This window comes from Microtus pennsylvanicus, chromosome 1 (genome assembly GCF_037038515.1).
Source record: "Microtus pennsylvanicus isolate mMicPen1 chromosome 1, mMicPen1.hap1, whole genome shotgun sequence".
NCBI classification, from domain to species: Eukaryota; Metazoa; Chordata; class Mammalia; order Rodentia; family Cricetidae; genus Microtus; species Microtus pennsylvanicus.
This window is the reverse complement of record NC_134579.1, coordinates 75,451,078-75,465,226: the sequence shown is the minus strand read 5'-3', so window position 1 is coordinate 75,465,226 and position 14,149 is coordinate 75,451,078. Positions and strand designations below refer to the sequence as shown.

Sequence of the window (14,149 nt, the reverse complement as noted above, 5' to 3'; positions counted from 1 at the left end):
GTAGAGGACCTAGAGATGAGGTCATCTCCAATCCTGGTTGAGACAACCCAAGGCATATAACTAGTGTGCTGGTAGGTAATTGTTTAGAAAATTCCAAGGTCATCCTCTGGCATGGACAAAGAATTAAATGGCTAGGAAATAAAGATGAAGTTGTAGAGAAGGGAACAGTGACAGATTTATGCATTTAGAATTATAGAAGACTAAATGTCTGTTGAATAGATTCTGTCTTTGGTAATTTACTGGGCCCCTGAGTGTCTCTATTCTCAGACTGCTTCTGTGTTGATGTCCAACCCTGTGATTTCTAGCTGTTTCCCCTTGAAGACTTTTCTAGGATGAAGAAATGACAGTCTCAGGAAGCCTGCCTTTACTTTTCTTGTCTAAACATGTTCCTTTAACCTTACTTCAATACCTTCCCTGGAAAATGTAGTTTCATCCACACATACTTCGCAGGGACATGTTTATGCCCATTAGAGGACAGTGGTGGGCTGATCTGGAGAGGACAGTGCCGTGGGCAAGACCAAGTCATTCCGAAATCACTGCTTCCCTCCCCACACTGGCACACATTGTCATACCGTTGAAGAATATTCCCCAAGAGCTCCTCTGTGGTTGACTTCCTGTTCTTTGTCCCATTCACTACATGAGTTGTGAACTCATGACTCTATTTCTTATTTCCTCTGTTATCCTAGTGGAGTCATTGTCAGGAGAAATACATTTCTACCACAAAAATTTAATTATTTCATGGACAGTACATACTTAGATAGCAAAAAGACTCTGAAACTAAATATTTTCAAGTTCAACAACATAGTCTCAGGATATACAATTTTATATGTTGTTCTCTGTTGATAGATTGTTAAAACAGTATAAATTTTCAACTGTTAGACTAGGGATTCTCTTAGAATTCACGTTGAAGATTTCAGCACCTATATATTTACTGTTTCATTGGACCTAATATGTGGACAGCAGATGGCAGCGTATTGTTTTGTTGACCATGTATGCACTCTTGCTTGTATGGTAACAAGTGTGTCTGGTTACCTGGGAAGGCCAGAAGAAGCATCTGATCTCTTAGTGCTGGAATTACAGGAGGGTGTGAGCTGTCTGACATGGTTGCTAGAAATGAAATTACTTCTCTACAGGAACAACAAACACACAGCAAGCACTGCTGAACTCTACTCTTAACTCCAATACATTTATAAATTCTTACATAGAAATGACCATTATTAAATAACAACTTTTCTTTAAAAATGGATGTGCATACAAAATAAAGTGGTTTACTCATTGCCTCATTTGCCCTATACAGGATTATACTCATGAATAATTTACTTTCTACAGAATCCAGATAGGGATATGTGACTTCCCAAATTATCTCACAGTTTGCAGGGGTAAGGGACCTCGAAGGGGCTCACCTGATGGAGTGTTGTTTTTCTAGTTACTGACATTTTTCCTTCACTTTCAGGTTCTTCTATCCTGCCACTTGGTGGAGCTCATGTTCTCTGCATGTGTAGTCTTTCCACTTCCCTATCTCACTCAATCTGAAATCAAAGGAGGGGCCTGTACATCTCAAAGAAAAGGGGTTTTTGCATGGAGCCAGCCTGCACTTAGAATCACAGAACCAGATAAAAAGGGGCATTGAGCTTTAGTCAGTCCATTGAACTCAGGAAGAAGATTCTGGGTGTCTTCACAATGACTTGGACTCCACTACTCCTCATTTTCCTTCATCAATTAACAGGTCAGTGGACTTAAATAATTCTGGGAGAGTAACTGTTGCTTTGAATGTTTGGCTTATATTCTTCCTTGTGAATGAGCTTTCCTTGCCCTTACTGATTTTTATTATCTTTCTTTTATAGGATCATGTGCCCAGTTTGTGCTAACTCAGCCAAACTCTGTGTCTGGGTCTCTTGGGAGCACAGTCACCATCACCTGCAAGCGCAGCAGTGGTAACATTGGAAGCTACTATGTGCACTGGTACCAGCAGCACATTGGAAGTCCACCCACCAATGTGATCTATTATAACAATCAAAGACCATCTGGGATTCCTGATCGGTTCTCTGGCTCCATTGACAGCTCCTCCAACTCAGCCTCGCTGACCATCACTGCTCTGCAGATTGAGGATGAGGCTGATTACTACTGCCAGTCTTATGATAATAGCTATCCTCACAGTGGTGAGAATCATGGGGAAGTAAGACAAAATCTCCATAGAGGACCACCTGTGAAATTACTTGTAAAAAAGACTATTGTTATTTTATGTCTCCTACAAATGTACTGCTATTGGAATTGCCAAATTATAATTTCCTCTAGGTTCAGTGCAAGATTCTACTTTCTCCTCCCTCATATGGATGCCTGAGCTCTTTACACATTTAGGGTTGAACCATAGAGTAGGAATGATTGAAAACAGGAATTCTGGAGGGCAATACTACTGACATTTTGTGACAGAGACTTCTTTACATGTGTGATGTGTTTAGCACCATCTGTGACCATGAGTCATTTGCAGGTTCTCATGTTTTTCCTCAATTATGACATCACTCACTCTGTGTAATGCCTAATGTATCTGTAGCATGAGTAATGCCACACTGAGTGAAGCCAGTATTTTAAGAAGTTTTTCTAATCTGTTAAGAAATCCCTACCTTTGACTTTCCCTTATTTCACTAATGCATAAGGATGAAGTTTTATCTTCGAATTTCTGCCCTTAATTACTAAGCAAAATAACAGTACTGTACTCAAGTGACTGTTCTGATGATATGGTCATATTTTAATGAGGACAATGCCTGGGATATTCAACTATATAGAAAACCATACCAAGATATATAATACATTGTTAAGGAAAGACCTATTGTTCAAGTAAATGTTAAACCTTCATACAATGGACTTCCTGAGCTTCCTGCTGGGCCTATACTCCCAGCATACTGACTCTCTCTTCCTATCCCACCCAGCTTGCATCCAGAACCCTCCCCATTTCTGCCTCCCTTCCCTCGTGGGGCGCTGGGGCCGAATCCCAATGGCAACCTAGTGGACGGGAGCTCCTTTCTTTCAATAGCCTACCTGCAGCAAGCAAGGTAGGCACTATGTTTACAAGCTAACCAACCAGCAAGGAGATCTGATCTCAGCACCAGGAAAGACATCACTCGAGCAACAGGAGAGCCATCACTGGGGAGTGCCATCACTGGGAAGGTACATCAGTAGACAAGGAAACCTGATCCTGTAAAAGAAAATCCACAAGGAAGCATTCAGAGGAAGAGATGGGCAGGTGCCAATGCAAGAATTCACCCAAAAATCTGAAAATCAACATGAAACCACCAGAACCCAGCGACCTCACAACAGGAAGACATGAACACCTTAATCTAGAAGAAGTAGAAAAAATTGACTTTATGAAAGTGATTGATGCCCTTAAACAGCATGTAAAAAATGCCCTTATAGAAATGGATGAGAAGTATAACAGAAAGTTTGAAGAATTGAATAAATCAGTGATTGATACCCTAAGAAACCAAGAAAAAACAATCAAACAGATAATGGAAACAGTTCAAGACTTGAAAACTGAAATGGAGGCAAAGAATAAAACACAAACAAGGGCCAGCTGGACATGAAAAATCTAGGTAAATTAATAGAGACTACAGAAACAAGCATAATCAGCAGAATGCAAGAGATAGAAGAAAGAATCTCCGATTATGAAGATAACATAGAGAAAATAAACACTATGATCAAAGAAAACAGCAAGTCCAACAAATTCTCATCACAAAACATTCAGGAAATCTGGGACACAATAAAAAGACCAAACCTAAGAATAATAGGAGTAGAAGAAGGAGAAGTGCAGCTCAATGGTCCAGAAAATATATTTAATAAAATTATAGAAGAAAACTTTCCAAACCTGAAGAAAGATGTACCTATGAAGGTTCAAGAAGCATACAGAACACCAAATAGGCTGGATCAAAAAAAAATCCCCTCGCCATATAATAATCAAAACATAAAGCATACAGAATAAAGAAAGAATATTAAGAGCTGCAAAGGAAAAAGGCCAAGTTACTTATAAAGGTAAACCTATCAGACTTACACCTGACTTCTCTATGGAAACCATGAAAGCCAGACGATTCTGGATAGATCTACTGCAGAAACTAAGAGATCATTGATGCAAACCCAGACTACTATACCCAGCCAAGCTTTCGTTCACTATAAATGGAGAAATCAAAATTTTCCAGGATAAAAACAAATTTAAACAATACACAGCCACAAATCCAGCCTTACAGAAAGTAATAGAAAGAAAATCACTAACCAAGGAGTCCAACAATGACCACAATATCTCAGACATCTAGAGACCCTTCACCAGCACAACTCAAAGATGGGAAACACACAAACTCTACTACTAAAAAAATGACCGGAGTTAACAACCACTGGTCATTAATATCACTTAATGTCAATGGACTCAACTCACCTATAAAAAGGCACAGGCTAAGAGATTGGATACGAAAACAGGATCCAACATTCTGCTGTCTACAAGAAACACACCTCAACCACAAAGACAGGCACCTACTCAGAGTAAAGGTCTGGGAAAAGGCTTATCAAGCAAATGGACCTAAGAAACAAGCAGGTGTGGCCATACTGATTTCTAACAAAGTTGACTTCAAACTTAAATCAATCAGAAGAGATGGAGAGGGACATTTTATACTCATAACAGGAACAATTCATCAGGATGAAGTCTCAATCCTGAATATCTATGCCCCTAATATAAAAGCACCCACTTACATAAAAGAAACATTACTGAAACACAAGGCAGCCATCAAACCGCACACACTAATAGTAGGAGACTTCAACACTCCTCTCTCACCAATGGATAGGTCAATCAGATAGAAACCTAACAGAGAAATTAGAGAATTAATGGAGGTAATGAATCAATTGGACTTAACAGACATCTATAGAATATTCCACCCAAATAGGAAAGAATATACCTTCTTCTCTGCAGCCCATGGAACCTTCTCGAAAATTGACCACATACTGGGTAACAAAGCAAGCTTCCACAGTTACAAAAAAATATTAGTAACCACCAGTGTCTTATCAGATCACCATGGATTAAAGTTAGAATTCAACAGCAATGCTACCCCCAGAAAGCCTACGAACTCATAGAAACTGAACAGTCAACTACTGAACCATACATGGATTAAGGAAGAAATAAAGAAATAAATTCAAGTCTTCCTTGAATTCAATGAAAATAAAGAAACAACATACTCAAACTTATGGGACACTATGAAATCAGTCCTAAGAGGAAAGTTCATAGCACTAAGTGTCCACTTACAGAAAACAGAAAAATCGTTCTTTGCAGATGATATGATAGTGTACATAAGCGACCCCCAAAACTCCACCAAAGAACTTTTACAGCTGATAAGCAGCTTTAGTAATGTGGAAGGATACAAGATCAAGCCCAAAAAATCAGTTGCCCTCTTATACACTAATGATATGGAAGCAGAGAGGGAAATCAGAGAAGCTTCACCTTTCACGATAGCCACAAACAGCATAAAATATCTTGGGGTAAATCTAACCAAGGAAGTGAAAGATTTATTTGACAAGAACTTTAAGGCATTGAAGAAAGAAATTGAAGAGGATACCAAAAAATGGATGGACCTCCCTTGCTCTTGGATTGGGAGGATCAACATAGTAAAAATGGCAATTCTACCAAAGGCAATTTATAGATTCAATGCAATCCCCATCAAGATCCCATCAAAATTCTTCACAGATCTGGAGAGGACAATAATCAACTTTATATGGAAAAACAAAAAACCCAGGATAGCCAAAACAATCCTATACAATAAAGGATCTTCTGGAGGCATTACCATCCCTGACTTCAAACTCTATTACAGAGCTACAGTAATGAAAACAGGGTGGTACTGGCATAAAAACAGAGAAGTCGACCAATGGAATCGTATAGAAGACCCGAATTTTAACCCACAAACCTATGAACACCTCATTTTCGATAAAAGAGCTAAAAGTATACAATGGAAGAAAGAAAGCATCTTCAACAAATGGTTCTGGCAAAACTGGTTGTCAACCTGTAGAAGAATTAAAATAGACCCATATCTATCATCATGCACAAAACTCAAGTCCAAATGGATTAAAGACCTCAATATCAGTCCGAACACATTGAACCTGATAGAAGAGAAGTGGGAAGTATCCTACAACTGATGCACATAGGAGATCGCTTTCTATGTATAACCCCAACAACAGAGACATTAAGAGCAACATTGAAAAAATGGGACCTACCAAAACGGAGAAGCCTTTTTAAAGCAAAGGACACTCTCACTAAGATAAAAAGGCAACCCACTGACTGGGAGAAGATCATCACCAACCCTAAAACAGACAAAGGTCTGGTCTCCAAAATATATAGAGAACTTAAGGTACTAGAGTTTAAAATGCTAATTAACCCAATTAAAAAATGGGGCACTGAACTGATCTATTACAAATAATGAACTGGCTATTATAAACAATGCTGCCATGAATGTCGTTGAACAAATGCTTTTGTAGTATGATTGGCCATCTCTTGTATATATTCCAAAGAGTGGTATTGCTGCATCCAGAGGTAGGTTGCTTCCCAATTTCCTGAGAAACCACCACACTGATTTCCAAAGTGGTTGCACAAGTTTGCATTCCCACCAGCAATGGATGAGTGTTCCCCTTACTGCACATCTTCTGAAGCATAGGCTATCATTGGTGATTTTGATTTTAACCATTCTGACAGGTGTGATATGGTATCTCAAAGTTGTTTTGATTTGCATTTCACTGATTGCTAAGGAAGTTGAACATGTCCTTAAGTATCTTTTGGCCATTTGAAATTCTTCTGAAAACTCTGTTCAGTTCAGTACCCCATTTTTAATTGGGTCATTTAGAACTTTTGTCTAGTTTCTTGAGTTCTTTATATATCATGGAGACCATCTTTTTTCTGATGTGGGACTGGTGAAGCTCTTCTGCCATTCAGTAGGTTAGCTTTATATCTTAATGACTGTGTCCGTTGCTTTACAGATGCTTCTCAGTTTCAGGAGCTCCCACTTATTCATTGTTTCTCTTATTGTCTGTGCTACTGGGGTTATACATAGGAAGTGGTCTTCTGTGTCCATGTATTACAGGCTACTTCCAGCTTTCTCTTCTATCAGGTTTGGTGTGGTCGAATTTATTTTGAGGTCTTTAATCCATTTGGACTTGAGTTTTGTGCATGGTGATAGATATGGATCTATTTTCATTCTTCTACAGGTTGACATTCAGTTATGTCAGCACCATTTGTTAAAGATGCTTTCTTTCTTCCATTGAATAATTTTTGCTTCTTTGTAAATAATTAGGTATTCATAGGTTTGTGAATTAATATCAGGGTCTTCGATTCAATTTCATTGGTCAACATCTCTGTTTTTATTGCAATATCAAGCTGTTTTCATTACTGTGGCTCTGTAATAGAGTTTGAAGTCAGGGATGGTAATGCCTCCAGGAGTACTTTTATTGTATATCATTGTTTTGGCTATCCTGAGTTTTTCATTTTTCTATATAAGGTAGATTATTGTTCTCTCAAGGTATGTGAAGAAATTTGTTGGGATTTTGATGAAGATTGCATTGAATCTATAGATTGCCTTTGGTAGAATTGCCATTTTTACTATGTTGATACTACCCATCCAATAGCATGGGAGCTCCTTCCATTTTCTGATATCCTCTTCAATTTATTTCTTCAAAGACTTAAAGTTCTTGTCAAAAAGATCTTTTACTTCCTTGGTTAGAGTTCCCCCAAGATATTTTATATTATTTGTGGCTATCATGAAAGGTGATGTTTCTCTGATTTCCCTCTCTGCTTCTCTATCCTTTGTGTATATAAGGGCTACTGATATTTTTGAGTTGATTTTGTATCCTGCCACATTACTGAAGATATTTATCAGCTGTAGGAGTTATTTGGCAGAGTTTTTGGGGTCACTTATATACACTATCATATCATATGCAAATAATGAAAATTTGACTTCTACCTTTTCAGTTTGAATCCCCTTTATCTCCTTATGTTGTCTTATTGGTATTGCTAAAACTTCAAGCACTATATTGAAGAGACATGGAAAGAGAGGACAGCCTTGTCTTGTTCCTGATTTTAGTGGAATCAGTTTGAGTTTCTTTCCATTTAACTTGATGTTAGCTGTTGGCTTGCTGTACATTGCTTTTATTATATTTATATATGATCCTTGTATCCCTAATCTCAGCAAGATTTTCATCATAAACGGGTGTTGAATTTTGTCAAATGCTTTTTCAGGATCTAACGAAATGATCATATGGTTTTTTCTTTCAGTTTATTTATATGATAGATTACATTGATAGATTTTTTTTATGTGTTGAACCAGCCCTGCATCTCTGGGATAAAGCCTATTTGATCGTAATCGATGATTTTTTTGATGTGTTCTTGGATTCCATTTGCCAGTATTTTATTGAGAATTTTTGCATCGATTTTCATGAGTAGATTCTCTTTCTTTGTTGAGTCTTTGTGTGGTTTTGTTATCAGGGTAACTGTAGCTTCATAAAAAGAGTTTACAATGACTCTTCTGTTTCTATTATGTGGAACACATTAAGGAGTATAGGTATTCGCTCTTCTTGGAAGTTCTGGTAGAGCTCTGCACTAAAATCATCAGTCCTGGGCTTTTTTGTTTGGGAGGTTTTTGATGACAGCTTCTATTACCTTGTGATTTATAGGTCTATTTGAATTGTTCACCTGATCTTGGTATTATGTTGGTAGATTGTAATTATCTAAAAGTGTCCATCACTTTTACATTATCCAATTTTTGTGGCATACAACCTCTTGTAGTAAGACCTAATGATTCTCTGAATTTCCTCAGTGTATGTTGTTATGTCCCCCTTTGTATTTCTGATCTTGTTAATTTGTGTATTCTCTCTCTGCCTTTTGATTAGTTTGGATAGGAGTTTTCAAATCCTCTTGATTTTCTCAAAGAACAAGCTCTTTATTTCTTTAATTCTTTGGATTGTTTCTGTGTTTCTATTTTGTTGATTTCAGCCCTCAGTTTGATTATTTCCAGTCTTCTACTCTTCCTGGGTGATTCTGCCTTTTTTTCTACGGCTTTCAGGTATGCTGCTAAGTTGCTAATGTGAGATTTCTCTATTTTCTTTATGTTGGCATTTAGTGCTACAAACTTTCCTGTTAGCACTGCTTTCATAGTGTCCCATAGGTTTGGGTATGCTGTGTCTTCATTTTTGTTGAATTCAAAGAAGACTTTAATTTCTTTCTTTATTTCTTCCTTGACACAGGGGTGGTTTAATCATTGACTGTTCAGTTTCCATGATTTTATAGGCTTTCTGGGTGTGGAATTGTTCTTGAATTCTAACTTTTACTCCACGGTGATCTGATAAGACACAGGTGGTTACTCCAATATTTTTGTATCTGTGGATGTTTGCTTGGTTACTGAGTATATGATCAATTTTTGAGAAGGTTCAATGAGATGCTGAGAAGAAGGTATACTCTTTCCTGTTTGGGTGGAATGTTCTGTAGATGTCTGTTAAGTCCATTTGTTTTATTACATCTGTTAGTTCTCTCTTTTCTCTGTTAAATTTCTGTCTGGTTGACCTGTCCATTGGTGAGAGAGGAGTATTGAAATCTCCTACTATTACTGTGTGAGGTTTGATGTGTGATTTGAGTTTTAGTAATGTTTCTTTTACATTTATGGGTGCTTTTATATTAGGGGCATAGATATTCAGAATTGAGACTTCATCTTGATAAATTTTTCCTGTTATGAATATAAAGTGTCCATCTCCATCTCTTCTGATTGATTTTAGTTTGAAATCAATTTTGTCAGTTATTAGGATAGCCACACCTGCTTGTTTCTTAGATTGGAAAACCTTTTCCCAACCCATTTCTCTGAGGTAGTGTCTGCTTTTGAGGTTGAGGTGTATTTCTTGTAAACAGCAGAATGTTGGATACTGTTTTTGTATCCATTCTCTTAACCTTTGACTTTTTATAGGTGAATTGAGCCCACTGATATTAATGGTCAGTGGTTATTAATTCCTGTTATTTTTGGAAGGTATTATTAGTGTGTTTTTCTTCTTTGAGTTGTGTTTGTGGAGGGTTGTCAGATGTCTGTTCTATTGTGGGTGTTGTTAGCTTCCTTGGGTTGAGATTTTCCTTCTAGTACTTTCTGTAAGGCTAGGTTTGTGGTATGTATTGTTTAAATCTGATTTTGTCATAGAATATCTTGTTTTCTCCACCGATGGTGAAAGAAAGCTTTGCTGGGTACAGTAGTCTGGGTTTGCATCCATAGTCTCTTAGTATCTGCAGCACATCAATCCAAGACCTTCTGGCTTCCATTGAGAAGTCAATTGTAATTTTGATAGGTTTACCTTTATATGTTACTTGACCATTTTTCCTTTGTAGCTCTTAATATTCTTTCTTTATCATCTATGTTTTGTGTTTTGATTATTATATGGTTAGGGGATTTTTTTTGTTCCAGTTTATTTGGAGTCCTGTCAGCCTCTTGTACCTTCATAGGAATATCCTTCTTTAAGTTGGGAAAATTTTCTTCTATAATTTTTTGAATATGTTTTCTGGGCCTTTGAGCTGGTATTCTTCTCCTTCTATGCCTATTATTCTTAGGTTTGGACTTTTCATGGTGTCCTATATTTCCTGCATGTTTTGTGTTAAGAATATGTTGGATTTGCTGTTTTCTTTGATCAATGGGTCTATTTCCTCTATAGTATCTTTAGTGCCTGAGATTCTTTCTTCTATAATTTGTATTCTGTTGGTTATACTTGTCTCTGTAGTTCCTGTTCATTTACCCAGATTTTCTTCATCCAGCCATCCCTTCGTTTGTGTTTTCTTTATTACCTCCATTTTGGTCTTCAAGTCTTGAACTCTTTCCTTTACCTGTTTGATTTCTTTATCTTGGCTTTCTTGGGTATCTTTGAGGGATTTATTAATTTCTTCTAACTTTTTGTTTGTTTTCTCTTCCATTTCTTTAAGGGAGTTTTTCACTTCCTGTTTAAGGATCTCCATCATTTTCATAAGGTTACATTTAAAGTTGATTTCTTCTACTTCTTCTGGGTTAGGATATTCAAGTCTTCCTGTTGCATATTCACTGAATTCTGGTGTTATCATATTGCTTTCCAGGGTGCTGGAGGAATTCTTGCATTGGTGCCTGCCCATCTCTTCCTCTCCAGATCCCCCCAGCACTGGAGCAGGGTTTCTTGCTGGGTTCCACGGACCTTGTAAACAAAAAGCTTGTGTTGGGATTTAAAGGGCAATTGCATTGAATCTGTAGATTTCTTTTGGCAAGGTTTTACTATGTTAAGCCTGCTGATCAATGAGTATGGGGGAGTCTTTCCATTTTCTGATTACTTCTTCAATTTTTTTCTTCAAAGACTGAAGTTCTTGTCAAAGAGGTCTTTCACTTGCTTTGTTAGTGTTACACCAAGATATTTTATCATATTTTTAGCAACTGTAAAAGTTGTTTCTCTAATTTTTTCTTAGCCTGTTTATCATTTGTATAATGAGGTCTACTGAGATTTTTGAGTTAATCTTGTGACTAACCACTTCAGTAATATTGTTTATTATCTGTATGAGTTCCTTGGTAGAATTTTGGGGTCATTTATGTATACTATCATATCATTTGCAGATAATGGTATTTTGATTCTTCCTGTCCAAATATCCTCTTGATGTCCTTTATTTGTCATATTGCACTAGCTAGAACTTAGAGCACTATATTGAATAGATATGGATTGTGTCAAAAGCCTTGTCTTGTTCCTAATTTTAGTAAAAGCATTTTGAGTTTCTCTCCATTTAATTTGATGTTGGCTGTCAGGTTGCTAAATATGCCTTTCATTATATTTGAGAATTTTGCTTGTATACCTGATCTCTCCAATACTTTTGTCATGAAGAGGTGTTGGATTTTGTCAAAGGCTGCTTTATCATCTAATGAGATGATCTTGTGGTTTTTTTACTTTCCATTTGATACATGGTTGAGTGCATTGATAGATTTTCATATGTTGAAATTCCTGCATCTCTCAGATGAAGCCTACTTATTCAGGATGGATAATCTTTCTTATGTGTACTTGTATTCAGTTTGTGAATATTTTGTTATGTATTTTGCATCAACATTCATGTGGGTAATTTGTCTGTAACTCTCTTTCTTTGCTGATTCTTTGTGTGGTTTTGGTATCAAGGTGATGATGGCATCATATGTAGAAAAATTTGAGTAGAATTGCTATTAGCTCTTCTTAGAATGTCTGGAAGAATTCTGTGCTAAATTCATCTGACCATAAGCTTTTTTTTTTCACTGAGAGACTTTCAATTGCTGGTTAAATTTCCTTAGGGCTTAGAGGTCTATTCAAATTCTTCATCTGATCTTGATTAAATTTTTTTATGTGGTATCTAGCAATAACTTTGTTCTTTACTTTTGATTTTCCAATTTTATGGAGTACAGGTCTTTGATATATGACCTAATTCTTTAGATTTCTTTAGTGTATGTTATATCCCCATCTTTATTTATGATTTTGTTAATCTGGATATTCTCTCTCTGCCTTTTAATTAATTTGGATAATGATTTGTCTAGCTTGTTGATTTTCTTAAAAAACCAACTTTCTTTTGTTGATTCTATTCTCTTTGATTATTTTTCATTGATTTCAGTTCTCAATTTGATTATTTCCTGCCTTCTGCTCCTCTTGTGAGTTTGCTGTATTGTATTCCAGAGGTCTGAACTCAGTTGTTAAGTTATTGATATGAGAGTTCTCCAATTTCTTTTATGCAGGTACTTAGTGCTTTGAACTTTCTTGATAGCACTTTTCATAAGTTTGGGTGTGTTATGTATTCATCTTTATTGAAATCTAAGAAGTGTTTTGTCATGGCATTTCACTTGTAGTCTATTAAATAAAGCTTGCCTGAGGACCAGAGTATAAAACAACCCCACTATTCAGTCTGAAACCAGGCTGTGGGAGAAAACATATTTATCCCAAGTCATATTGGCGGACATAGAAACCAGTAGGTGTATGTCTTTAATCCCAGTGGTGCATGCTTTTAATCCCAGTCCAAGAGAGTATTATAAAATGGGAGAAAACAGATCTCAGGTGTAATTTCATTCTGAGATTCCTGGATGTAGGATAGCCATTTCAGACTAAGGTCAAGGTAAGAGTGAGTAGCCGGCTGTTATGGTTTATGGATCTTCAGGTTGAACCCTAATTTCTCTCTGAGATTTTACTAACTGTGCTTCCATCTTTAATTTCTTCCTTTCTCTCTTTCTCTCCCTCCCTACTGTCTTTTCTCAATCCCTCTTTCCTTCTTTCTTTTTTTCTTTATTTCTTGCTTGCTTTCTTTCATTCTTCTTTTTTTGACCCTGGGGTAATTCATTTGCCAGTTGTTCAGTTTCCATGAGTTGGTAGGTCTTCTGCAGTATCTGTTGCTGTTAGAAACTAGTTTTAATCCATGTTGCTCTGATAAGATACAGGGAGTTATTTCAATTTTTTTTCTTTAACTGTTGATACATGCCTTGTGACCAAGTATGTTTTCAGTTTTGGAGAAGGTTCCATGAGGTACTGAGAAGAAGGTATATTCTTTGTATTGGGGTGAAATTTTCTTTAGATATCTTTTAGGTCTATTTGAGTCATAGTGTCTGTTAGTTCCAGTATTTCTGTGATTAGTTTCTGTCAGGATGACATGTCCATTAGTGAGTGTGGTATTGCAATCTCCCACTATGAAAGTGTTGGATTCAAAGTGTGATTTAAGCTTTAGTTAAGCTAATGTTTCTTTCACAAAAGTGGGTGCTCTTTCATTTAGTGAATAGATATTAAAAATTGAGACATCATCTTGGTGGATTTCTCCTTTGATGAGTATAAAATATTCTTTCTGTATCCTTTGAACAATTTGGTTTGAAGAATATTTTGTTAAATATTATTATAACTATAACAGATTTCCTCTTAGGACCACTTGGTTGAAAAATCTTTATTAATTCTTTTCTCTGAGGTAATGTCTGTCTTCTTTCTTTTTTTATAGTTTTTTTTTTTTTGATTTTTCAAGACAGGGTTTCTCCATAGCTTTTTTTGGTTCCTGTCCTGGAACTAGCTCTTGTAGACCAGGCTGGCCACGAACTCACAGAAATCCGCCTGCCTCTGCCCCCTGAGTGGTGATATTAAAGGCGTGCGCCACCACCACCCAGCTTTT

At 36.7% G+C, this 14,149-nt stretch overlaps 1 gene segment (V, D, J or C); it reads left to right on the top strand.

The window, feature by feature from the left end:
• Positions 1-1,620: 1,620 nt before the first annotated feature.
• LOC142844499 (immunoglobulin lambda variable 6-57-like) lies at positions 1,621-8,266 on the top strand. The segment is given in 3 exon segments: positions 1,621-1,726; positions 1,845-2,176; positions 8,252-8,266. Coding segments are annotated over 3 exon segments (393 nt in total).
• Positions 8,267-14,149: the final 5,883 nt, after the last annotated feature.